This window comes from Eublepharis macularius, chromosome 4 (genome assembly GCF_028583425.1).
Source record: "Eublepharis macularius isolate TG4126 chromosome 4, MPM_Emac_v1.0, whole genome shotgun sequence".
NCBI lineage: Eukaryota > Metazoa > Chordata > Lepidosauria > Squamata > Eublepharidae > Eublepharis > Eublepharis macularius.
The window spans coordinates 7,483,849-7,511,095 of NC_072793.1; the positions used below are offsets into that span (position 1 = coordinate 7,483,849).

The 27,247-nt window shown below is 42.9% G+C and overlaps 1 protein-coding gene across 1 annotated transcript in view; it reads right to left on the minus strand.

Annotated features, from left to right (window-relative positions):
• Nucleotides 1–27,247, minus strand: part of DIP2B (disco interacting protein 2 homolog B) — a 250,778-nt gene that overhangs the window by 82,534 nt on the left and 140,997 nt on the right. The window contains exons 3-5 of the mRNA XM_054975565.1: nucleotides 20,312–20,440; nucleotides 16,923–17,048; nucleotides 2,506–2,718 (exon numbers count right to left, since the gene is read on the minus strand). Of these exons, the coding sequence (XP_054831540.1) occupies nucleotides 2,506–2,718; nucleotides 16,923–17,048; nucleotides 20,312–20,440 (468 nt within the window). The remainder of the gene's footprint in view (nucleotides 1–2,505; nucleotides 2,719–16,922; nucleotides 17,049–20,311; nucleotides 20,441–27,247) is intronic.

Genomic DNA, 27,247 nt, shown 5'->3' on the forward strand with positions numbered 1-27,247 from the left:
ACCTAAAAGGAAGAAAAGGCAACCTTTGCCCATGTAATCTTCAGCAACATGAGAAAAAGGAAACACCGCCCTGAGCTGCATTCTTGGGAGTCTGACTGCTGCCTGATACGGCGGACTTTGAACAAAGGCGCGACTTGCAGAAAAATCGCAATTTCAGGAAAACCTCTCAGGTGATTCAGCTGCTTGCTTGCCATTTGGCCAGCAGAAAAAATTACCTAGCTAGCTAAGAATGTACTATAGCAACAGACTAAAATCCAAATAGCCTCTTCCTCATCATGTTTATAGAACTGTACTGGCCTTGATGCTGTAGGCTGAAATCTGTCTATCAGTTGCAGTAAGGCTCTCTTTGGTTTTATCAGATACCGAACGGGTAACATTCTCCATCTTCTGCTGAACTGCAGTGTAATGGAACACTTCTAAATACATTTCTAGGCAGCTCATAATTCTACAAGTTGCATTTTTCTGAGATGGAAAAACAATCACTGAATAGTTATAACAAAGATGTTTAGAGTTAAGGCTACTGAAAGGCATTTTGGAGACAGATGAACGAGGGAGAGGATTGTGATCACAACAGATTTTATTAGAGTTAGCAGTCAAATATTCAATTTCTGCAGGCAGCACATTCTGTTAACAGCACTGATGTGGAAAATCTCAGCAAACAAGTTCACTTGCATCCACATACACATCAGAAACAAATTGGAAATTCACAAATGTATCAAATGTGCTCAATGAAATTTTTCTTGTGCCGTGGTATTATTGAGTAAATGTGCAACCATTCAGAAGAATGGAATATTTATAAACTACATCCTACTGAGCTGTTTCCTGAATTTTCAGTGTTTGTGGGTTCTGAATATAAAGGCAGACTTTCATTTGGGAAAGGGATTGAAGGGCAGGGAGATCCTCTCCAATACAGGCACAATAACGTATGAAATAGAAAGATCCCTTCAGAACAGATGGATAAGGTCTCCATTACTGTACATCTTGAGAGAGACACCCAACTCTTCCCTCCAAGTTCACCTCTGAGGGGCTTATCTAACCAATTTCAGCTCTCCTATTCACTAAAATGTCTTCCTGCCCTGTTCTCACAAAATTTAAACAAACGAGGCCTACCATTGTAGAAGCAGGCTTTACGATGCTTACATATAGTGATCAGTGTATCCATCGGTCTCAGCACTGGAAATGCAATTATACCAGTGAAAACATGGCTTCTAATTTAACTGGACATTATTCTCAATGTTTTATTAATAAGAAACAGCTACATTTTATAGCACCAATTTGACATTAACTATTCAGCAATAGAATATCAGGCAGTTCCAATCTGAGAGCATGTTTTCACCAGTACTTTGATGAGTCTCTCTTTGTTTGAAGAAAGCACTATTTATGCTGATGGAATTTTAAATAGGTAAAATATCGCAAGTTTTCCATTTTAGAAAATGAGTTGCATCCCAGTAAAAGAGACAAAGACACCAGCAATGTACAAGTTAAAAAAATAAAATGAAGCAATTAAAAGATGCCCAACATCTACATGTTGCTTGCCTGAAACCAATTAAGCCAAAGCAGAGAGCACACAGAGACACACAGTGACCCCTCTGGGATGCAGCAATATCCTTCAGAACACACTGACAAGGAAACACAAACAATGGAACAAAACAGACCCTACAAAATTTCATACAGCAGCACCAGCAGCAGGGAGCACCTCAGAGCATCAAAAAACTGAGCCTGGGTTATCCATATCTTTAGATTCCTCAGTGTGTAAACTAAGCTTGGAAAGTGAGCCGGGCCTTAACAAAGTTGTATAAAATTTTTACTCTGGGACTGGATTGGGACAGGACAATTCCTGGTCCACTTGTGAAAAGTTCCTAAAGCAACAGGCCAGATTTCTATGTAACCACTTATTAGGTCACCTATAAGTACAACTGCATTCAGGTGACTGGGTAGGAAAGCTTTGCAAAAGTTGGTTCTCCCTTCCCTAGGTATGAATAGGCCATGGGATGGGAAAAACAGCTGCGGGGTGGTAAACATTTGTAAACTGATTTGCAAGGCTGCAAGTGATCATGCAGGCCTTTGCTGGGTAAACAACCTTAAAGCAGCAAGACTTGGCTGGTTAAGGGACAGACATCTGCAATGCAACACAGGACAAGTATGCTACAGCAACCACTTTGCTCACACAGCAGTGAGCTCACTTTCCTGTACGACAGCAGCTATAAGCATAAAGCAACACCAGTGTGCAAAAAGAAAAAATGCTAGGCTGTTGAGCACATCTTCCACGGGAACAGTCTCACTGGGATATTTTCCCTTCCTGTCTATGGCAAAAGCTTTTTAAAAACACCTGTGGAAAATATCCAGGGTTTTGAGTCATGCTCACTATTAGCAGATTGCTATTTATAGCAATCGAAATTGGGAAATAATTTGGCCTGCCAATTCCCCTTCCACACTGGGAAATTTCTGAACTTTTACATAAAATGTAGACTTGAAGTACTGTCCACCCCACCCCCCAGCTCCTACCTATTCGAGTATTGGCAAATACATCAGCTAGTGACCCACTGGTCCCTTTGCCTTCTCCATGGGATAGTGTAGAAGATGCTGATGAAGATGTGGATGACCCCTGAATAGATCGGTTGATCCATGACTCAGCATTCTGTAAGCTCTGATGCAATGCAGCAGATAGAGCAGCCTGGCGCCTGAGCGACCCTTCATCTTCGGACGCAGAAGACGTGTCTGTGTGGGATCAGAAAAGGGAAGCACACCGCACTTAACATGCTCTCCTTGCAACTGAGGAAATGCTGGCAAAGGCTCCATAATACCCAATGCACAGTGTGTTTGGATACAGACCAACACAGAGCTGGTAGCAAGCCCCCAAACCTTGGACCAGTCTGTTCCTTGGCACAAAGAAAAAGCTGGCAAGAATATTCAACACCCCCCAGTCACACAATGAGCCAACCATTCCTTTGCGGGCACTGCCCTTGCAAGGCCAGTACCCAGTTCTTTGCATGCTATGGAACCCGGCTGCAGTTTTTCCCAACCATCAGCAATTCTGAAATGGAAAACAAGGCATCAAAATCAACCCATCTCTGAAGAGAGTTTAGGCAATAGGTGTTCTGGGAAATTGCCTGTGTGCCCAATTACTGATTTGCAGCAGGAGGACACAGATGAAGGAAACCTTTTTTTTTTTTTTTTTACAATGCCTGAGGCTGCATGCATGTAAGAACTCCTTTGTCATCCCCCCTCCTTGTAGGGAAAGTCAGCATCAGCAGAAAAGAATCCTGCCTATATAAGGGGACTCTAAATATTATGATCAAAGAGCGACTGCCACAGAGCTTCAGTTATTCACAGTTTCACTGAAATCAAGAGCTTTTCTATTTATATGTCTGTTCATATGTGTATACATGCAAATGCATGTATGCATATTATATATTTTTATTTTTGGATGTAGGCAACACGGCACCATCACTTTTTCACAGTCCAGGCAGTGACAGGCTGCTGTAACAGTAGTTTGCATTAACTTCTAACAAGGTACTATTAGAGGATAAAAATTTTATCAATCTCACAACTAAATAATGCTACGAAAAGAGATCTACTATTAAGGGGCACAATGGCAGAGAACGTACGGAAGACTACAGAATTCAAATAAGAACCGAAGCCCACATGGATACAGATCTGTAAGCTGAGAGACTTCCAGCTCATGGAAAGGGCGACCAGACATCTTTGTAAGTCTTCCATGAGGAGTCAAAAAGAGCTTTAAAATGAAATGTACCTCGCAGCCTCTAGGAGAAGTGAGAGAAGGCAGTGGGGGAGGGGGGGGGGCAAAAAGAGGAGAGCAGACGAATCGAGACAAAAGGTTGCGATTCCCTCCCACCCCCTGCAGGTCTCATGCGTCCCTGCTTGCAATCTCGAAGTCCTAAAATTCAGCCACAGCAACTGAGCAAAACACAGCTGGATGAGGCATCATTACTCGCCCAACAAGGTTGTTATTCTAGAATATCTTGATTTTTAAAAATTTTGCTTTCTGTTATCATTGTAAATTCAACTGAACTGATACAGACAAATGTATTATTACCCTGCCAGTCCAACTACCTTCTTGTACAACCAGGCTCTTGTAGTGGCTGACAAGCTATTAAATAAAAAACACAATTAAGCATATTATAAACAATTTTAAAAGCAAGCTAGTTAATGAAAATCTAAACAATACTCACTAACTAGCCAGTCAGCATAAACACTTTCCAGAACAGAAGGGATTTTGCCATACTCCAAAAAATTACTCTCAAGCTCAGGCCACCCTGGATAGATGGTTCCCCAGTCACCACAGGAGTACAGCCGTCTCTCCTGACCTTACCGCCTGGAGCGAGGCACATATCATCATCTTGATCTGATTTGAACCCTACCTCCTTCAAAAAGCCCAAGTCTCTGTTCATGAGGGCAGTCACATTTTTATCTTAAAATAATCCTATGAAATTATGCTAAAGTGAGAGATAGTGAGGGGCTCAGCATCATTAATGGAATGTCCTGGCCTTTCCGGTATGCCAAAACACTCTACACACTAACTTGTCACCAAGATAAGGTGCTATTTCAACATAAAACAGGATATACCAACACAAATGTGTCTTGCGTACTGGCCCTAACCCTGAAAACTGATCCCAGGTCTGAGCCCTACTCAAATGAAACTCTGCCAAGCAGCAATTTGCTGTGGCCAAAAAAAATTGGCTGCTGCTTGTCTAGCATGCAGAAATTGCATCCCAAATATTCATCTTAATTCATCCTGGTCCTGGGGAATGGATTTAGCTTCTAGTGAGTAAAAAAAAAAAACCCAAAAACACATGAAAACCAGTTACCTCCGAGAGCACAAATACAAAATGTATTATGCTCTCTACTGGACTTAGTAGCTGACATCTAGTATGGCGACCAAATAGATGTTTTTTTCAATTATTGGATCCAATACCTTTGCCCAAATTAGCAGAGCAAGAGAGCAATAGAGTCTCAACATTTTTACTGAGCAAAAGAGAAGTGACTGATTTTAAGTTTCTGGACTGGCAAAAGTCTTGGTAACATTAATTCCATATGCAGCTTTCATAGGATTATATAACTCATCCAGCTACTAAAAAAAGAGACCACATAAATAATTAAAATATGAAACAGGCAGCAGCATAGAGGGAAGGAATATAGGGCTGGCAAAGGTAATGTATTAGTGTGCATAAACACTCACCTCCTTAAAAAATGGTTGCTGCTGAGACAGGCAAGATACACTTTTAGGAAAATACTCGACTCCTGTGTTACATCTGGTGTTTAACAGATTCCAAAGCATTCAAATCTCTGGGTGGAGATTGTTCCATATCTGCCCTGCATTCTTGGACATCTATGGAAAACATGGAGGGGCAAGTCCTAGATCCTACTGCTGTAAGGTAACTCAGAAGAGAAAACTTCCACACCCAAACTTGATTTCCAGGACTTTTTATAAATATCTGAATCCTAGCCTTGCCTTTAATTTACATGGATATAAAAAACGTGTCTGATTCAGTACCAGAGTTTTCTGTTTTTAAATTTCATTACGAATAAAGCTTGCAGGCTACTAAAAAATGGTACCTTGTTTAACTGGCCTCATGCCTTAAGAAGTGGGATGGGTATAGCACACTGTCTGAGAGCCACCCTTATGACAGGGCTTTTGCGTGGCAACTGTCTTGCTTCCTAGATGGACACACAAGGAATATGGACTGAGAAAAGCAGCTGGTCCTCCTGCTCCCAGGACATACACCCTGCACTGATGGAAGGAAGTCAGCCAGCTGGAGCCCCCAGAGCCTACGCCTGTTCCACATGCCTGTCTAAAGGCTTCGCGGAGGGAGGGGAGGAAGATGCATAGCTATAGGGCTCGTGGAGACTGTTCCACTTTGTGAAAGTATCTAATCCCCAAAATAAGCATCACATAAAGACACTTTTAAGCCCCTGGGAATCCCAGTTTAAATCCCCTTTGGCTAGAGCCCCCACCAATTCACAATGACTAACTGTGAAGACGTTGGGGTGCCAGGCACACAAGGGGCAACGCTGAGCTCCAGCACCACTGCCAGCACTTGGGGGTTCACCTTGGTTCCTTGGACACATGAGCAGCCCTGTGAGCTGAGCAAAACAGTCTGGTGTGTTGCTGTCTGGCACGCATGCTGGGAGTTCCCTAAGTTAATGATAACTTTTCATCCCTCCCAGGAGCTCTTTCAACATTACCATAACAGCACAGGAGCTGCTGTAACATGCCCCCTCCTTGTACCACTTCAGTAACGCACAGTGCGGCTAAGGTAATGATGTCAGAAGGATTCAGTTGCAGAAGAAAATAAAGGGCAAAACTAGAAACCTAATTGGAAAATAAGCCCTTTTTATAATAAAAAACCCTCCTCCTCTCTCAAATATTTTCAAGGGCTGACTCACACTCAGCTGTGTGATGAGTTTCTCTGTAGACATCAGCTCTAGGAGTTTTGGGATGGGGTGCAAGGGGGGCAATGAAAGAATACAACATTTTCTACTTCATGCATCTGTGGTACAAGAACTGCATTAAGAACACCTGGTCTAATAACTATAAACTTGTCAGGCCTGTGAATGACGTATTAGAGATAGATCCTCCTGGGAGTCCGCTGTAGATTCTACGACAGAGAAAATGTTATCCTTGAACTGTTACATGAAAATATATCATCCACAGTTAAGGATAGAAGAAAACTAACTCTCGGGGGTCTAAACTCAGTGGGAAGCACTCTGCTACTGACTGTGGTACAGCTACATTCTATATGGCAATCATTTCAATCTACTTCACAAGGACCTGAAATCAGGACTTCTCAGGCTGACAGAGTTAGCCCTGTCTTCAGTTAACCTAAAGCAAGCATCACCTCCCTGACTTTTAAATCGGTGTGCTGCAAGCTGTTTTATTCTGAAGCACAATATAGGTTTTGTAGCATATATCCATACAAGGCCAGAGGGAATGGTCTTGTTTGGCATGGAGTGTTTACTGATATGCCAGTCCACAGGGCTGAGTAATAGCTGAGCACAAAGGAACCCTTAACAAATGGAGAAGCTGAAGTAATATAACCTCATGACATTAAGGAATGAATTCAGACTTATACAGAGCAATGAGAGGTTAGTAATTCAAGCTATCTAAAAGAATCTGAATGTCTATACGATTAGGTCACATACAAGGAGCTTGGGAGTTCTCAAACTGGACTAAATGATGCAAACACCCTCCCCCATCTGTGCTGTCTTCTGCATTTGATCCAAAGAAAAAGACAACATTAAAGTTCATTATCTACTCCCAGCAGGGCTTGTGGTGGTTTTTAAAGACATAAACATAACCCAAGGCATTTGGGAGACTTAATGGAGGAAATCTCTTTGTCAGGACCAAAATGGAACCAATCTGATAAATCTGTTTCTCTTCCTTGTGAATTCAGGTAACATTATGAAGACAAAAGCAGAAGTCAGAACAATGAAAAGCCACAAAGTAACAAATATTACATCAGGGTAGAGCTACAATTTACCCAGCAAGTATGCTTACTCTGTGCATATACTGAATAGCACTCTGCAGCAAACCCATTAAGAGTGAATGTCACCTATGCATGTATATTATATACATACATGTATATGGAAGAATCCACCTAATATCATGTTTCCCAGATTTGTGTAGATGGATACAGACTGTCCAATACCCAAGGCAAACTTGTTTGTTGTTTAAAGCTAGAGTTATGCATAGAGACCAACTAGCTTACTGTGGAAGGCACTTCCACAGGTATCAGCCCTTGTCAACACAGAAACTGAGGTTTCAAGAATTTATACACATACATTTTTCATAATACCACCCAAGTATAAGTACACTGGAGAATAAATCAAATTAACATGGTAACAAGAAACTAAGGTCCTGCTTTATGGGCCATCACCATCAGAGGATCAATGGCTAGCAGCGTATGACAGGGCCTTTTTGGTGATTATGAAATACCCTCCCCCATGAGGCACGGCCAGTACCTTCTTTGGTAGTCTTCAAGAAAGCAATAAGACCACATCTATAGAACTTTTCATTTGTTTTTATTGCTCTGTGAAAGATCTGAGATTTATGTTTGATTGCTCTTTTGTAATCCCTTATTGCTAATTCATTGTTTATGTATTTTAAGTCTCTGTTGTTTTTTTAAAGCAATATATTGGCTTAGATTCTGCAAAAAATATCTACCACTGGAAGGATTTCTGTCTGCAGAGTGCAACTTTTTCACCTGCCCCCACATGCTGCAGCTCAAAATGCTCCCCCAAATGCTGCTGGGGGTGGGGAATGAAACCCTAGGCACAGCATGAAGGGGGAATGGAAGATTTGTATTCACTTACCGTGAAGCTTCCTTTCTCAGTGGTCCGGGAATGGGTCAGTCATGACTCACGGGAAGTAGCTTCTCCTTTTGCGCAGGGTCGGTTGACATTAACAATCCCAGGTAGGAGGGGCTCTTCCCTGGCTCGCCTGTTCTTTTCCAAGCCCACATTCTCCTTGCTCTTGGTCAGTGAAGACTACCTTTTATATTGTCTTTTATTCATTTTCTCTCTGTAACATGCACAACTCAACAGCCAACATGTTAACTATGTAGATCAAAAAAAGAAAAACCTTGGGTGGGTTTTGGACTGACCCACTCCCAGACCACTGAGAAAGGAAGCTTCACGGTAAGTGAATACAATTCTTCTATTCTCCTGTGGTCCTAGAGTGGGTCAGTCATGACTCATGGGACATAGGCCTAGCAATGTACTCCTGGGCAGGTTTAATCTCTATGCCTGTAGAACGTGCTGTAGCACTCACCTTCCAAAGGCTGCTCTGCTGATGTTATTTGATCTATTTTGTAATGTTTTGTAACAGTAGGTACCAATTTCTCTGTTGCTGCCTTGCAGATCTTTTTAGAGACAGGAAAGCCCTATATGCTGCTCTTAGGGAGTAAGCCATGACCCCTTCAGGTGGGGTTATATTATAGAATCATAGAGTTGGAAGGGGCCATACAGACCATCTAGTCCAACCCCCTGCCCAGTGCAGGATCAGCCTAAAGCATCTCTGACAAGTATTCATCCAGCCTCATCTTGAAAACTGCCAGTGAGGGGGAGCTCACCACCTCCCTAGGCAGCTGATTCCACTTTTGAACTACTCTGACGGTGAAAAAGTTTTTCCTAATATCCAGTCGGTACCTTTGTGCATGTAGTTTTAGCCCATTGCTTCGCGTCCTACCCTCTGCTGCCAACTGGAACAGCTCTTTGCCCTCCTCCAAATGACAGCCTTTCAAATATTTAAAGAGAGCAATCATGTCCCCCCTCAACCTCCTCTTCTCCAAACTAAATATTCCCAAGGCCCTCAGCCTTTCCTCGTAGGGCTCAGTCTCCAGACCCCTGATCATCCTCGTCGCTCTCCTCTGCACCCTCTCAATTTTGTCCACATCCTTTTTGAAGTGAGGCCTCCAGAACTGCACACAATACTCCAGGTGTGGCCTGACCAAGGCAGTATAGAGAGGGGCTATGACCTCCTGCGATTTCGATGCTATGGCCCCTTTGATACAACCCAGGACTGAATTAGCCTTTTTTGCCACCGCATCACACTGACTGCTCATATTCAGTTTACAGTCCACTCTTACCCCAAGATCCCTTTCACATATACTACTGCCCAGAAGTGTATCCCCCATCCAGTATTTGTGCTTCTCATTTTTGTGGCCCAGATGTAATACTGTGCACTTGTCTTTGTTGAATTGCATCCTATTTACAGCTGCCCACTTCTCCAGAGTATTCAGGTCTTGTTGAATTTTAATTCTATCTTCTTGGGTGTTTGCTACCCCTCCCAATTTGGTATCATCAGCAAATTTAATCAGCAGCCCTTCCACTCCTTCATCCAGATCATTGATAAAAATATTGAAAAGTACCGGGCCCAAAACCGAGCCCTGCGGCACCCCACTGGACACCTCCCTTTATAAGCCATATAAGCCATAACGATGCAATCCCTAATCCATCTACTTAATGTAGAGGTAAATACATGCTACCCAAGTGATCCGATCCTGAATGAAGTAAACATATTTTTCTACTTTACGTATTGTTTTAGTTCTCTCAATATAGAAACTCAATGCCCTCAGGATAGCTAGCCTATGCCATTTCCTCTCTTTCCTATGCTTCGGGTTTGCACAGAATGAGGGAAAGCACCATGTGCTCACCGCTATGAGATGCTGAGCTTACCTTTGGTATAAAGATTGGGTCTGGTCTCAAGACTACCTTATCAATATGAAATATACATAGGTTCCTGTTCACAAATAGTGCCCTTCTTTCTGAGACTCTTCTCGTGCCACCCCTATTAGGAAGACAGTTTTGAGCATTAGTTCCTTGAGGGGCCAATCGCCGTAGGCTCAAAAGGTTCCCTTGTAAATGCCAAAAGGCATCACGTCGAGGTTCCATGTTGGAAATCTGTACACTTGTGATAGATTTCTTAACATCATTCCTCTTAGAAATCGTTTGATGTGTGGATGTCTCATGAGGAAAAATCCTTTTGTTTTTAACAGCTGAGATGGCTGCCTGTTGTCTTTTCAGAGTACTGGTGCTTAGACCCTTGTCTAATCCTTCTTGTAGGCAAAGCAAGATCTGTTTTATGGATGCCGTCAGGGGATCACAGTCCCTCCCTGCACATCAATCAACAAACACTTGCCAAGATCTATTATAGCTCATGTTTGTTGACTCCTTTTTGGAGGCTAACACAGTAGCTATCACTTTCTCTGTATATCTGAATGTTTTCAACCGCACTCCACCTCCAGGTTGTAAATGTTAGGCGCACTGGACCTGGATGTTGTGTTTTCCTCTGTGGAAGTAGATCTGGTCCGTATGGTAATTTCCATGATTCCCTCTTTGATAATCCCATCAGATCCTGGAAACATGGTCTTCCTGGCCAGAAAGGTGCAATCAGGATCACCTCTGCTTCTCGTTCCACTACTCTCTGCATCACTCTGCTCAGAGTTTTCACCAGGGAAAGGCACATAGCAGTGTCCAAAGCCATTCCTCACACAGTGTGTCTGTCCCCATAGCGGTCTGTTCCGTCCATTCGGAGAAGAATCTTGTAACTTGGCAGTTTAAGGCTGTCATGCACAAGTCCATTACCAGTCTTCCAAACTTCTGACATACCTGTTAGAACACCTGTTTGTTCAGTTTCCATTCTGTCTGGTCCACCGAATTCCTGCTCAGCCAATCTGCTACCATGTTTTGTGCACCTGCTACTGTTTAGAATATCAAACCTGTTGCCTCCTTGCCTGTTTATGTAGGCTTTTGCTATTGTGTTGTCCATTTTTATTAGTACCTGGTGCTTTTCCAGGGCGTTTCACATATCCCATAGCCCATATTTGCTGGCTCTCAGTTCTAATAGATTTACACTGTTGTCTTTTTCTTCCTCTTACCAGGTTCCCTGGCTCACTCTGCCCGACGTATGATCTATGATTCGTCGGAAAAAGGCGTAGGAATTTCTGCAATGGGCAAGTGTGGAATCTTGACCACTGGAAGATGTCTTGGAATGACACCATCATTCCTTGCAATGTTGCCAACTGCTTTACCTCCACTGCTTTCCTTCCCTGAACAGAATTTTATCATTGATAAAATATTCTGTTGCCTCTCCAGGCAACGTGTGGTTTGCTGGACTGTTTCCATGCCTGTGGGTAGGGAAGATGCTTTGATTAGTATTGATAGTGCTCCCCATTGTACGCAAATTGGAGATACCTCCTGTGTGCCTTCCTTAGTGGTATGTGTAAACAAGCCTCTGACAGATCTATGGAGGCCAAGAACTCTCCTTTCTGTATCACTCCTATGGTTGTTTTCAAAGTTTCCATTTTGAATCTGCATGACTTTATGAACTGGTTGAACCCCTTCAAGTCCAGAATGGCTCTTACAACTCCGTTTTTCTTCTGCACAATGAAGAACATTGAGTAGACATTTCGGTTCTTGAACTTTGTTGGTGCCGGTTCTATTGCCTGCATTCACATCATATGTAGAATGGCCGCTTGTAATTTGAGTTGATTAGTTCCAGAGGGTTCTTTGGGATTTTGATTAATCGCTCTGGTGGTTTTGTTTTGAATTCCAAGGAATAGCCCTTGTATTCTGCTTCCAGTACCCACTTGTCCTATACGGTTCGCTTCCATTGGTTTATCAACTCTTGTAATTGCCCCTCAATTTGATTGGGCATCTGGTGAGTCCAATGAAATGCATGACTGCCTTTCTTCAGACCTTTCATTGTTGACTCTGTTTCCAAGTGGTGACATGTCTACTATCACTTTTCGGTCTTGTTTGCCAGTGGCTTCTGTAGCTTCTGTTAGGTTCCTGTCTGAAAGGATGTTCGGAGTCTCGAAACAGCTTCATGGCCTTACTCTTTGAGTCCCTTTCTCTAGATGGGAAGACCCTTTTCTTTTCGGAATCTTCCACCAGATATATGTTCAGTGTTTCTCTGAATAGTTTGGATCCTGAAAAGGGTATGGTCATGCTGGGTGTGTGTGTGTGTGTGTGTGTGTGTGTGTGTCTATATTCCAGTTTCTCGGCCATGTATTGTGTCTTGCTGTGACAGTGAAGCACAGGGCTCTCAATGACGTTTGAAAAGAGTCTAGTGGGGCATCCATTGCGAAGGCCGTTGCTAGGGTCATTTTCTTGACTATGTTCTGATCTTCTTGGGTACATTGTTACCCCCATAAGTGAAAGCCTGCCCTCAAGTCATAGCTGAATTATGGCAACTCCTCGTAGAGGTGTTTTCATAGCAAGAGACCAACATTGCCGTTGCCTGCCTCTGCAGCCCCGGTCTGCACCGGAGGTCTCCCATCCAATTATCAGCCAAGGCTGACCCTTCCTATCTCTCTCTCTTTTTAAAAATAGATCTGATACAGATTAGGCTCTCCTAGGCTATCCAGGTCAGGGCCCGCGAGGTCAGACGTTCAGGTAAAAGGTGCACTGGCAAAGAATGAGCCCGCGGCCGAAGCCCTTCAGAATGCCACAGATGCTTCGAAGTTCCTGTGCAGAGCCCATCCGCTCTCTTGTCGGGTGGGTCTTTGGCCCTGCCCCCTGCATCTATAGGTAGCACTGAGGTAGTAGCTACCCATAATATTGGATTGTCTCCGCCAGGCAGTTTTATCTTTTTTGTTTTGTTTTTTTTGTATCTGGATCTAGGGTGTAGGGCTTATTAAACACCAATTGAAGTGACTTTGGTTTGACTGGATTATCCCACTCTGCCTTCAGCATACTGTGAAAAATTGCTGGCAAGGGTACCCCTACTTGAGAGGAAGTCATCTTGGGGGCTGCCCTCTCAGAGCCTTGGGAATAGGCTGGGTCTATGACCTTTTTCTCCGTGTCCTTGTGGACAACCTCCAGTGCCCTTAGGACCTTTGGCAGTAGTTTTGAGTATAGCTCTTGAGGAAACAGTCTGATCTGATCAGAGACTATGGTCTCCTCTTTTTCCTCTGAGAGCTCGCCTTTGTCATTGTCTAATGTTAGGTCTGAGAGCTCTGAGGCTGAGTGGGGTTCATCTGACTGACTAGAGGACTCCTCTGCCCAGACTTTTTCCTTCCTCCTTCTCTTAGTTTTGGAAGGGGGGGGGGTCAGGTTTACTTGATCTTTTACCTTTGCTGGAGGCAGGCTTTACACCCTCCTTACTTGGAGGCGTATCCTGTCCTCTCAACTCCTTGACTTCCCCTCAGAGTTCTTTCCTTATTTCACTCCTAAGCCATGCCAGGCTGTTTGCCTATGCATCTTGGCCTGAGAGATCAATCTCATTATTTCCTTGACCCTCTCCACTGGGGCCTTGCCTTGGCTGTGCAGGAGAGGGAGAGTTTGGTAGGCCCAGACAGCTAATGGTGCCCTCTGCCGTTTTGGATTCATTTCGGCCCGCCGTGGAAGCCATTCCCACCAAAATCTCCTGCTTAAATGGGAAAGAAGCTGGCAACCATGGGTGTGTGTGTGTGTGTGCCTTATCTTGCTGCTAAGTCCGTGAGGACATATTCCCAGCACAAACTATGCACTCCTTTGTAAAGGCTCTGGGGGCAAGTGCCACTCCGGTCTTGCCTTACTCCCTGGTAGACCTCCTCCAGGAATGCATCTCCTTACCTGAAGCAGGGGCCCTGATCAGACGGTAGCTGAGGCTGATGCCGTCGCTCGTGCACCTGGAGGTTGCTTTTGAGCCGGCTCTTCAACTGCTCCTGTGCTTTTGCCGATCGCGCCTCGCTCTCCCCTTTTCGTGCCGCTTTCTGGCCGGCTTGAAAGACGCCGACTCTTTCACTCGCTTCCTCTCAGGTGACCAGAGGTATGAGGGGGGAGGGGGAGGAGAGCCAAGCCCTTCCTTTCCCCCCTTTAGCCTGTGTTGCCTCAAGGTTTCCTGCTGTCGCTTTTTGTTCTTCTTTGTAAGTCCTGGGATCGCTTTCCTCTAGCAGCAAGCCAACTCACAACCCTGCAGGAGCAGGGCTGGAAAAGAACGGGCGAGCCAGGGAAGAGCCCCTCCAACCTGGGATTGTTAAAGTCAACCGACCCTGTGCAAGAGGAGGAGCTACTTCCCATGAGTCATGACTGACCCACTCCAGAACCACGGGAGAATGGTGAAAATCCCCACTTTTGACTACAGAAATCCTTTGCAGGATGTAACACATTGTATTTTTGTTGTTTGTATTATGATTTTTATAATCTGTAAACTATCTTGAAGAAATTATGTGCTAAGGGTGGCATAAAAATATTTGAATAAATAAATATCCTAAAACAAACATATCAGAGCACATGCATCTAGTGTCTGGTGTGCTGAAGAGAACACAACCTAAGTTTCTACTACAGCATAAAACTTGACCACAACACACAGTTACATAGTCAAATAGGAAACCATTATTTTTTATAGATCCAGAGGAGTTAACCGTGTTAGTCTGTAGTAGCAAAATACAAAAGAGTCCAGTAGCACCTTTAAGACTATCCAACTTTACTGTAGCATAAGCTTTCGAGAACCACAGCTCTCTTCGTCAGATGCATTATTTTTCATAGAGAGGAAAAAATCTTATAATTCAATCCATCAATCATGTTATTCTTCACACAAGAAGACTGAGGTTTTTGGAAAAGGATACTTAAAAATCTAAACCTGCCAAATTACTCTTTTCAGGAAAAAACAGCACAAAACATTATGAGGTCATCCAACTAAACATGTACCAACTCTTCATACGCCTTTATTTTTATCAAGTAGAAACTCTACTTCCCAAATTCTACCTTCACAGGGAGGGGGGGGGGGACCTTATTTTTGTCCATACCACTTTGATCCCAGTTAATCAGTTATTTTGCTCTGGCCAGCTGACTGGTGCTGTCAAGGTTAATCAAAACCACAGGGAAACGCTTCTTTCAGGGGCAGCTGGATGTCAACACTGACAACTAACAGCTGACCAGCACCAGGACCCCCAAATTCCTGTTAATCCTGCCCAGATGGCTGACCACATGAGTGTCCCAGAATCCATGCACATTAAGCAGAATTATTATACTGCATATGTTAGTTGCACTGCTACCGCATACTACATATTTAATGGGGAGAAATGCATTTGCTACTGTGAATAGCCTCTACTAAGTTTACTGTATATGGCAGATTTTTAGATATAAAGGGAGGGGGGAATAGCACTACAGAGTTTTTACTGATTTCCAATAAAAGCTGGGAATCTAAATGCCCTCTTCCCCTTTCCAAATCCACTTGCTCAACTGGCATAAGAGAACATATAAAAGCAATTAAGTGATCATTCCCTGGATCTCATCAGCCAGCATCTAAATTTGCAGCGGCCTAAAATTGGTGCCTAAAATACATCAGGCAGGGAGAGATGCTGCCTGTGCAACCCCAGCCTCACTGAGGCAAAAGAAGCCAGCCGGCGTAGTAGTGGGGGGGGGGTGGCTAAGGAAGCAGGCTCCGGCCCCTCCGATGGCTTCCTTTCCGTTCCTTTCTTTTCCTTCAGTCTGGTTAAAGCTCCTCGACTAAAAGTCTTGATCAGTCAATGGCTTCCATGTTGGATCTTCCTGCTGCTCTGAACAACCAGGAGGGTCTCTCTTGCTGGCTACAGAAGGCCTTCACTGGGATCCTCCACTGCCTTTCTTTGTCCCAGGCTCAACTTTAAAGTGTTGCATCTGACGGTTGATTGACATTTGAACATCTGATTTAACAGTTATTTTCACTTCCAGCAAGAGGCCCACTAAAAGGAAGGACGGCTTCATACAGCTGCTACAATGCGATCGGCCTTGTCTTGCAAACCCAGCCCCCCCTCCCCCTCCCCCTCCCCCTCCCCCTGGTGTCTGCACTGAAACTCAAAAGAAATGAACAAAACAAAAACAAAAAAAAACCCAGGCAGAACTGTAACATCCAGGAATCACGGCATGCACAACTATCACACAACGATCTCTGCAATATGAAAGCCCTGCAGTCTAACACAAGATGCCTACAACTGGCACAGCTACATCCGGCTAGCTTTAAATGTTCTTAGTTGACCAGGAGATTGGATTAGGTAGCCTGGAAGACCCTTTTCCAACTTTAGGATTCTTTGCTTTGATAAGGGCAGTGGGAAGAGAAGTCAGCTCTGTACTCCCATTCTTAATTATATTTCCTTACACATTTAAGCTCTGATACTCAAAAGACGACTTGCAATGAACTGATAACAAACAGTGGCAAATTCTTCATTCTCGGCACCTGTAGGCAAGCTTCAGCTTCTTCAGAGTTAAACTATAGATCAAGATAAAGCAAAGCATAAACAAACAACTTTTCCCTCTAGGAAATGTAAAAGTCAACATTAACCATACTTTTAGGGAGATAAAAGTTTTCAGAAGAGCTGTTATTCTAAAAAGAACCAATGAATATGAACTAGACATTGTAAAAGTGAAAGCTAAAATGCGATCCTAACTTTAACTTTTCAATAATGAAGTTATACAGGTGCTGGTTGAACTCTAACCTGGAGGGGTGCAGGTGTCAGCGGGAGACTGTACAAATGTGGACCGTCTTTTGGTCGGCATGGGCAAGGCCATCTTCTGTTCCTTGTGTTTCGCCAATGCTGCTTGCACTGCCTCTGTATGGATGTCTGATACATGGAAATAAGATCATGAAAGTACATCAGAACTGTGGCTGTTAGGAGGATTTACAAAAAAAAAAAAACACAAGGCTCCTATTTAGTTATCCTTCTATAGTTTTCACAAATGCCAGGCACAGAGCAATTCAGACATAATGGTGTTGGGTATGTTTGCAAATGTGATAAATTAGTCACAGCTGTACCATTCCAGATCCCAAGCTGCTCGTTTGGGTTTTTTTTTAAATTTTATTTTAAAGGCACATCCTTCACATAATGTTAACCTTTGAAAGACCTCTGAACCCATAACTCTGGCCTACATCAGCTTTGGGAGTTCAACAGCAGCATGCACAAGTTTGAATAGAGTGATCCAGAAAGGCAGTTTGAGCAATCTGACAGCGGACAAATCCACGCGTCCTGGCATCGCAATAAACGTTTCTTAAACTTCTGGAAGTATAGCGTCTTTCTAGCGAGATTTCTGACTCATCGCGCGATGAGTCAGAAATTGTGCTAGAAAGACGCTATACCTCCAGAGGTTTAGCAAACATGTACCGTGACGCCAGGACGTGTGGATTCAGCCAGGGACTAGAGAAGGTCAAGCAAAAAAACCCAAACCCATACACTTTACATTGTAAGTGCCACCTACTGAACGTGACTCCTCTGGTTTAGTGCCACAAATGAAACAACCGCAACACGATTCAGTTCTTTTTCTGAACATGGAAAGGAATATGTGATGGCAGGAGGTTATCTTACCATGGAAAAGAAGATGAGAAAATGCTCTTATGGAGAGCACCATTCGTGGATAGAAAATGAATACTCCTGCCGGGTCAGACCAGCTGATGACTTTCTATCCCCTACTCTACTTGAACAAATGCAGAAATGCTAATTAAAATTCAAAATGCAAAGTAACAATGATGAGTTGTGAGTCTGTAGAATTCTGTGGGCCAGGAAGCGGAAGCAAGAACATCACAGAAAGCTACCTGCAAAGCAAAGGTGAGTCACACAAACAAGCTAAGCCTCACAGTAGCAGAAAATTCTTTTCTAAGTTCAAGTGTGCTCACCATTCAGACTGCAAGTTAAGCAGAATCTAACTAGCAAGTGGAAAATCTGGGCATATCTCCCAATACCCTACCACGAGCTGTAGCAGTCCCTAACGCACAAGCTCTCCTGAATTTAGAGCTTTTTATTATTTTAAGTACTGCTAAGCTGGATACTCCGTATCAAGAGCTCTAGTACTTGCAGCAAGAATGGAACAGCTGCAGAAAACAAGAAGCCCCACACTTACAACTAATCCCGCAGGTATCGTGACTTTTTAAAAAAATCAGCAAGAGGAGGGCACATTTTGTGAGTGGTAAATGAGCAGCATGTTTAGAGGGACATTATAAGCTTTCCTTCTGAGCCCTCTTTTGGCTTGGCTCCTATCAGCAGTGGGCATTTGGACATGGATTCGTGTAGGTGGTTATTTCGAAGAAAAATAATATCTTGGGCAAAATACAAAAATGCCTGCTTGGATCTGGAGGCTCAGGGTGGATTTGGATGTTTACCAACATTTCTTCTACTGCTGGGTCTCCTGTAAGGCAGGCAGATGGAACATTCCTCTCTGCCAAGATGCATTTTCTGCTTGTGCACGCATCCTGTCACTAGGAGTATATGCACCCTTCTCCCCTCATCCCTGTTGCACACAAGACACAGAAGGAAGTGCCATGAACTGGTTCTGGTGAACGGCCAAAGCCACAGGCCTACAGCCTACTGCATTATGGAGCACTGAGTAAGATCAGCACCTTATCAATGCTGCACACAGAAATTTTCTGAATTGAAAATTGCTGTTGCCAAGCTTCATTCCAGGTAAGATAAAACTGATACGAAAAAAGGTCCTAAGATTTTGTAAAATAGAAGGAAGACGTACCTGATGTGACAAAATAAAATCTGAGGTGTGACTTAGGTTACCAACTTACCAACAGCCTGGAGGGGGAGAAAGTTCCATCCCTTTAAAAGAGGCTTATTGGGTTGTTAATTACCAGGTGAAGGCATTCACTTTCCTGCTTTAGTTGCTCATGTGCACACATTAAGCCTCTGTTAAAGTGACCCCAGTCACCCTTCACGGCTGTGCCGGAATCTGAACAGGAGTTTCCTGCACCCAAACCAAGTGCAATAGACTTCCAAATGCAATGGGAACAGTGTCCACAATGCTATTAAGTTCAGCATTCATGTCAATGGAAAGTTATCCCTAAAGTCCAAAACAGTAAGATTTGATTTCAAAGAGGGAACTTGACAAAAATGAAGGGAATAGTTTAAAAAAAGCTAAAGGGAAAACACAAGATAGTCAAATCCTTAGAGGAAAGGGTGGTAACCCACAGCCGCGGTGATCAATATAACAGTAATATCCATAGTCTTTTTGAATATAAATTATTTTTATCAATATATGGTATGCAAAGTGATGCCGTGCTTAAATAGATGTTGATAAATACTTAAAAGCTCTTACAAAAATCTATCCACAATCCAGTAATACTCAATCATATCTCAATCAAAATACAAAGATCATATATCCTGACTGTCGGCCATAACAGACCATTTGATATCAGTTCAAAAATTGTAATATAGAGTCTCTTCCTCAATCCTTCTCTTATAGGTGCACAGAAAATAGAAACTCCAATAAAAACATAGATTCAGGTAAGTCTTAAAGATGAAAAAACAATCTCTGATCTTCCTTGCTTTTCTTTTTCAGGTCGTACCACAAAATCAAACACAGGAAAGGAGAACAGCTCCCTGGCCCAACAAGGGGCCGGCTAATTTTCACACGTTTCATATGAATACTTCTTCAGGGGCCACTAATCAAAATCAAAGTCAAAAATCTCTCAAGTGCCAATCTCGGAGCACCAAAGATTTCGGCCGAGAAACCTGCAACAGAGATCTGGCTCTGTTGCCATGCAGATAATTTTTGGTCTGAGAGGTATTTATCTTGTATATGTTTGATACAACTCTGTCTGTTCTCCAGAGAGCTCAGGACCCATTTCCCCATTTTATCCATACAACCACCATGTGAAGCAGGGTTAATCTAAGAGTGCATGGCTGGCCCAAGGTTAGCTGGTAAGCTTCAGTTGAGTGGGGATCTGAAACTGGGTCTCCCCAGTTCTTGGCCAACACTGACACTAACCACTATATCACACTAACTCTTATCTGTCCTAGGAACCTGAAATAGAAACTGTATGGGCCTTTACTACAACAGCAGCAACAACAAAAATACTGTGCTTTGCCAAATGAATATGGAGCATCCTTACCAGACCGATAACGCTCATCTCTGGCTCCCCCAGAGCGTGCCCGGTGATACTTGGAGGAGGATGGTGCTGGAGCTGCAGAAGGAGCAGGTGTCTGATTTCGTGGTTCCTTTTGCAAACCTGGATCAACCCCTGCAGGAAAATTTTAAACATATATATTAACCATTATATATATATTAACCATTTTTTAAAATCCAAGAAAAATCTCTGCTAATAGCACAAGTAACAATAAGGGATCCATGAATGTTACATGCTGAAATTTGGAAACTGACAGCCAGCCAAATCCTTTTGGCCAAACACTGCCCAAGTGTGTCTAGTTATGGCATTCCCTCTATAACAGCATTAAAAAAGGGCTGAATCTACAGGATGTCTTCAGCATGGATGTTGGAAAATCCCCTGGATGTCTGTGACTCTAAGTATACTATATTGCGACCTAGTTGAGGCCTGCATCAAGACGATACCTAAACATTAGTTGCCATGACAGAGGAATGCACAATATGTCTCAGTGTGCAGCAAGTTCAGCTAACTGAAGATAATATCACAACATGCTGGTCTCTGTACTCCTGCTGCAGAGAGTAAATATGGAGAGAAGCCACAAGACCCAGAGTGGAAATGGAGATAAAGTGAGGGTAGAAAATTAGTTGAAAGTAGCTTCTGACATGACATGACACCATCTTTTTAGGGAAATGTTCAAGATGAGGATTCATTTTCACAAAACTGCTGACTTTGTGCATTCCTATATACCTACCAATACCATTAAGCCCTTCCATAATGGAAACTGGTCCTCTCATATGTGATACTTGTAACACTGTCTCTATCAGCAGAATAGCATGCAACACGAAGGACACACAGCTAAACAAAGCCTCTACTGTTCTGCCGGCTGAACCTTATGCAAACCAAGCTGATAAGCTGCAGTACAAGAACAGAAAAACTATTTTAGTGGTGTTCCTCAGAGCCAAACTACACACACGATGCAATTTTAAAGGAGAATTCAGCTGTTTAAAAACTGCTGCAAGGGGCTGATCCTGAAATAGTTATGGGGTGTGTGTGTGTGGGGGGGGGGGAAATAACATCACAATGTGCGATCGGGCCCCCATGGCAATTTTCAAATGGCTGAACTCTCCTTTAAAATTGCGTTGGCAGCCACAGGTTGGACCCATGGCCACTTTTACATGTAGTTTGGTCCTTGGTCTTTTACAAGCTGCAAGGGGCAACCTGCCTGGATAACCTTACAGTCTTTTTCCCCCCATGACCGCAGGCTACAGGAGTTGACGGTTCCTTTTGCCTATTTTTTTCAAAGAAAAGAGGATTTGGTGGTGGAGGTTAGAGAAAAGGTAAGCAGTGGAGAAGGGTGATGAAAGGAGGAACAGGCAAAGGGAAGGAATTGGGGCTGACCAAGAATGAGCAGTCTTTGCAAAAGTGTTTGCAGCAAAGAGCTTAAGCTGATTCCTACATACAGACTAGCGAGTATATAGGATATCCCAGAAGGCTGGATGTAGCAAAAGCCCGAACACAGAAAGAAAAATATACCCAGGGAAGCATTTGCTCTCTCCTTTACATCCAGCACTCTCTCTAAAGAACTTTGAGTCAAATAGAAGTCTGATCAGAGCATGTCAAATAATTCTGAATGTTCTTTGACATTAGCCCTGCAGTCTTACAAAGATAATAAAGTGTTCAACCATAAAAAATATAAATTATAAGAAGTTTTAAAAATAGCGATGAAGCTGTTAAAGGATTTGAATCAAAGTATCTGGTCAACAACAACCCCACCACAAAAAGCTTGGCAAAAAGGCTGTGGTAGGGATATAAGCGAAAATCAATGGAATCAGGTATGGTCTTCCAAAATATTCAATACCAATTCTTTAAATATCAAACTGCAGTCATACAAAATCTGTTCAAGATGGTATTTCACACCACAAAAACTTTATTATTGCAAAGCAAAAACAAATCTCAATTGCTAGAAAGCCTGTGGTAACAATGGATTCATTGCTGGTGGTCCTGTCCAAACATACAAAAATATTGGAATAAAATTCTGGAAGCTATAGAGAAGATCACAGGACACAAAATAGAAAAATGTCCAGAAACCATCTTGCTCAACTTATGGAACAATAATGATGTTTCAAAACTGAGAAAAGAAATTGTTTCTTTATTGTTGTCAGCAGCTAAGACTGCATTAGCTTAAAACTGGAAGACAGACGAGATCCCCACCGTCAAGCAGTGGTTGCTGAAGTTTTGGGATCTGTTGATAATGAAGAAAATAACTGATCAGATTACACCTATGAATAATCCCAGTGATCAATCTTCGTATACAGAAAAATGGTCCGCGTTTTTTGAATTTGTAAATGAACAATGCTACAACTGACAACTCTGCACCCCCCAAAATAATTTTGTATTAATTGTATATGGTATATATCAGGTTGTTTAGCTCAGTATCTTAAATATTGTTATATAAATCACTTGTCTGGTGCTAAAAGTTTACATTTTGTTAATGTTGAGAAAAAATTATAAAATAAAAATAAAGAGTAAAAAAAATAGTGATGACGAAGCCTTGATTGGATATGCGGAGGAAATTTTACTGCTTAAAAATAAACACTGACCTTTGAACATACTGCAATACCCTATGCTACTTTAGTTTTTGCTTCTGAGAGACGGGATGGGGGAGCTGAACATACAGATTTCGCAGTAAACAAAAATGAATGATTTATTCAGACAAATCATCTCATATAGTCACAATAAGCCAAGTGGCATACCTGCCAATCAAATTATATTTTTATAACATGGAAAACAATACTGTCTTCAGTAGAGTTTTATCATGCACATTATAGCATATCAAGTACGAGTGAAATCAGTCACATTTAAATAATAAATATATCTTTGAAAATATTGTACAGTATACACAGGAATTATTTTAAAATCTTCATATGGCACTTTTTGAGTGAGTACAACCTTCTTTTAAAAAGCATTTCACTTACTGGGGGAAAAAAAGATTTAAAATTTCACAGGCACCCCCTGCCCCACGCATTCCATATTTTTTCCATTAGAAAAACTGAAGGAAGTCCTGGTGTGGAGGGAACATGGTTTTCCCAGACCTCCGTATCTCTCACCTTATCTGCTATTAGTGACCTTTACAGTAAGGAATTCCTAATAAACTTTCCAAGGATTTCTGAGAAGCTCTCTCAGGAACTGACTCAGTCACTAACTTAGAAAATAAGTGAACCAACTCACGGTAGGCTCAGCATTCCCCAATAGGGGTGCCTTACTTGAAGATGGAAAAAGAAACTCATTTACCAAACCACATTGCCTCAAAATTCAATAACTTGATAATTACCAACAACATATAATCGATCACATAACTCCTGTTCACATGTTCAAGATGGATGCAGTTATCTGTCAGTAGACGGTGCTGATGTGCTGTGGATCTTGGAGGCGGGCAATCACCAGGCAGCTTGCAACCTCACGCCAATCACCAGCGATCAGCAGGATACGGTGCAAACCGCCAGGAGTTTGCCCACCACTTGTGGGCAACCTGGGAATCTGGTCAGAAAGAGAGCCAGTTTGGTGTAGCGGTTAAGAGCAGCCGGATTCTAATCTGGAGAACCGGGTTTGATTTCCTACTCCTCTGCTTGAAGACAGCTGGGTGGCCTTGGGTCGGTCACAGCTCTCTCAGAGCTCTCTCAGCCCCACCCACCTCACAGGGTGATTGTTGTGGGGTGATATACTACGTAAACTGCTCTGAGTGGGTGTTCAGTTGTCCTGAAGGGTGGCGTATAAATCGAATGATGTTGTTGTTACTAGTAGGAGGGGAATGCAGGAAAGATCTGTGATCCCTTGAATCTGCAGGTGGCAGGATCCAACCCATTAATTACCGTCATGTAATTAACTTCTTAACAACAACAACAACAACAACAACAACAACAACAACAACAACAACAACCTATTTATATACCGCCCTTCAGGACAACTTAATGCGGTTTACAAAGTATGTCAATAAGATACTCTTAATCAAAAGGAACCCATCTTACTTTATAATCCCTCTTTTCTCAGCTGGTTTAGAATGTACCTAGCCATCCAAGAGGAAGTCTCAAGGTTTTGTGATTTCTTTTTAATGCCCTTGACATTTTCAGATACACTAAACAAGAAAGCTGAAAGTAGAGCTTCTTTTTCCCCAGACGTGCTCTGGGATTGAATTTCCGCTTGATCCCCTTGCCTTTCCCAGCAAAATCATACCACATGCTTGTTACATTTTTCAGAATTTCTTCTAACAGGATAAAAGCAAATTAGAATGAAATCATGCAAAGACTGTTCAGTTTATATCTTTTGCTAAATCATACTATTTGAGGATTGAGAATTAAGCCATCTCTTATGAAGAAAAAGCAAGCCTTCACCATTGCTAATATATGGAATCAGGTATGTGTAGTATTTCATGTGGTTAATAAATGCTGATCCAGTGTGGGGCTGCTATGAAAAAGGTAAATTCCATGCTTGCCATAATTAAACAAGAAATAGATAACTACTGTTATCATATTGCTCTTAATATAAATCTACAGTGTGTGACCACACTTGGAATACTATGTACATTTCTGGTCACCACACCTGAAAAAGAATATTATAGATCCTGAAAAGGTATAGAAAAGAGCAACTAAATGATAAGGGGGCTAGAGCAACTGGCTTATCAGGATCGGTTAAATGCTGATGATTATTTAGCTTACAAAAAAGGAAAGTCAGGGGAGATATGATGGAGGACTGTAAAATTATGCATTATGTGGACAGTTAGAAATTTCAGGACAGACAGAAGCAAGTGTTTCTTCATACAACACATAGTTAACTTGTGGAACTCACAGCCACAGATGGTGATTGCTGTCAACTTAGGTTTTAAAAAGTGAGTGGATAAATTCATGGGGGATGAGGCTTTCAATGGCTACCAGTACTAAGGGTATGCACCCAAAAAATATTCGGGTTTCCCAAAAACTGGGAAAAGCTTTGGAAAAAATCCTGAAATCCGACGTGGCATGCTGCTTCAGATTCAGGTTTCTAAGTCACTTCTGCATGCTCCCTAACCCACCCCCACCCTTAAACCCCACCCCCCACCCCACTTACATCTGGCCAGGTGGAAGGCTGGAGCCAACGCTGCGCTGGTCGGCAGAGAGGGCCTTCCCTGCCGCCGTCGCTATGCAGTCCCGGCCGGCAGAGAGGGCCTTCCCTGCCGCCCTCGCCACGCAGCCGCAGCCAGCACGGTGGCACGCAGAGAGGACCTTCCCTGCCGCTGCTGCCATACAGCCATGGCCATCACGGCTAGCCAGCGGAGAGGGCCTTCCCTGCTGCCATTGCCACGCAGCTGCGGCCATCGCAGCTGACTGGCAGAGGGCCTTCCCTGCTGCTGTCACTGTGCAGCTGTGGCTGGCACAGCCAGCTGGCCAACAGAGAGGGCCGCCACTGCCACCGGAGATCAGTGGGGAGGCGGGAGGGCCGCCTCCTCCAACATGGTGCCAGGTAAGTGGGGGGGGGGGGTAAGGGTAGGGAATGGGAAAGTTTAAAGGGCCCTGCCGCTTGTAACAGGGCCCTTTAAACTTAACCCCCAGGACCCTGAAGCTTCCTGAAGCATTATGAATGCTTCGGGAAGCTTTGATTTGGGATTTCTGAATCAGGACCAGTATGCTGGCCCCAATTAGGAATTACCGAAGCTTTCCAAATCGAGCCCGACTCGGGTATTCTATCCGAATCGGATTTCCGAAATGCACACCCTAACCAGTACCAGAGATAGTATGCCTCTTTGAAACAGTTGTTGGGAAGCACAGGTGGGAAGATGCTGTTGCAATCATCCTGATTGCGGGCTTCCTAGAGACTACTGGGCGGCCACTCTGTGAACAGAATGCTGGACTAGTTGGGCCTTTGTTCTGATCCAGGATGGCTTTTCTTATGTTCTTGTTTCCTGTGTTCACTATTTTGCATGATATATTCTGCTTCTACCAGGTCACGGGGAGGAGAGAAAAGACAGAAGAATCTATGCTGAGTTTTACAAACCCCAACACTTGGACCCACTGGAAATATCCAACACTCCTGAATAAGGGAAGAGTTCAGCAGGCATTGCCTCACTACATTTCAAATTTATTTTTGCTAGCTTAAGGGCTAGGAACTTGCTTGGTTTTGTAAATGAAAGCTGAAATTCCCAGGACTGGAAGCCTATGCCCTGTATACCACGTTATATACTTTTTCCTGTGCCTATGTAGCATCATAATATATAAACAGTTGTCCCCACATATTCACTTTTCATCTGGATTATAATCTTTGGTATGTAATTTTCATGTTAAACACATACTTCTCACTCCAGTATACCCACATAATTACTTCAGACCTATCAATCCATATCTCAGCACTGTTGATTATAGTTTTTCTTCTACTGTCGTTTTAGCTGCTAATTAGTAGTCACACAGGCTCAATGTTGCATGAAAAGAAGAGGAATTATAAGAAGAGATCAAACTGTTTTTTGTAGGTAAATAACATGGTTCTAAAATTAGCGGGAAATTCCCCAAAGAATAAAAAACATTTATTTGCAGTGCAGCAATGGTATTTGATAGGGGTGGGAATTGCCACTGAGCAAGAATGGGAAAATTATAGTACAGACTACCAAATCTGGAGAGAGCAGACAAATTCGTATAAAGCTTGACTTTTTCAATTCCTTTTTTGAAGTTTTCCATTCATTACAACAGGATGAGTATAACTTGATTGAGGACAGATGGAAGGGTTTTGTGGACTAGAGCTGTGGTAGCAGATGGTAAGGGGAAATGCAAAACCTCCTATGTTGGCCAGTCAAACAGGATGCACAGAGTTCACTAGAAGACAAACACTAGGGCTCTGTTTCCTGTCAGAGAAAAAACATGTGATCAACCACTGGTTTTTATATTTTCTATTGCCACTGTCTCATCTTCTTCCCAAACGGCC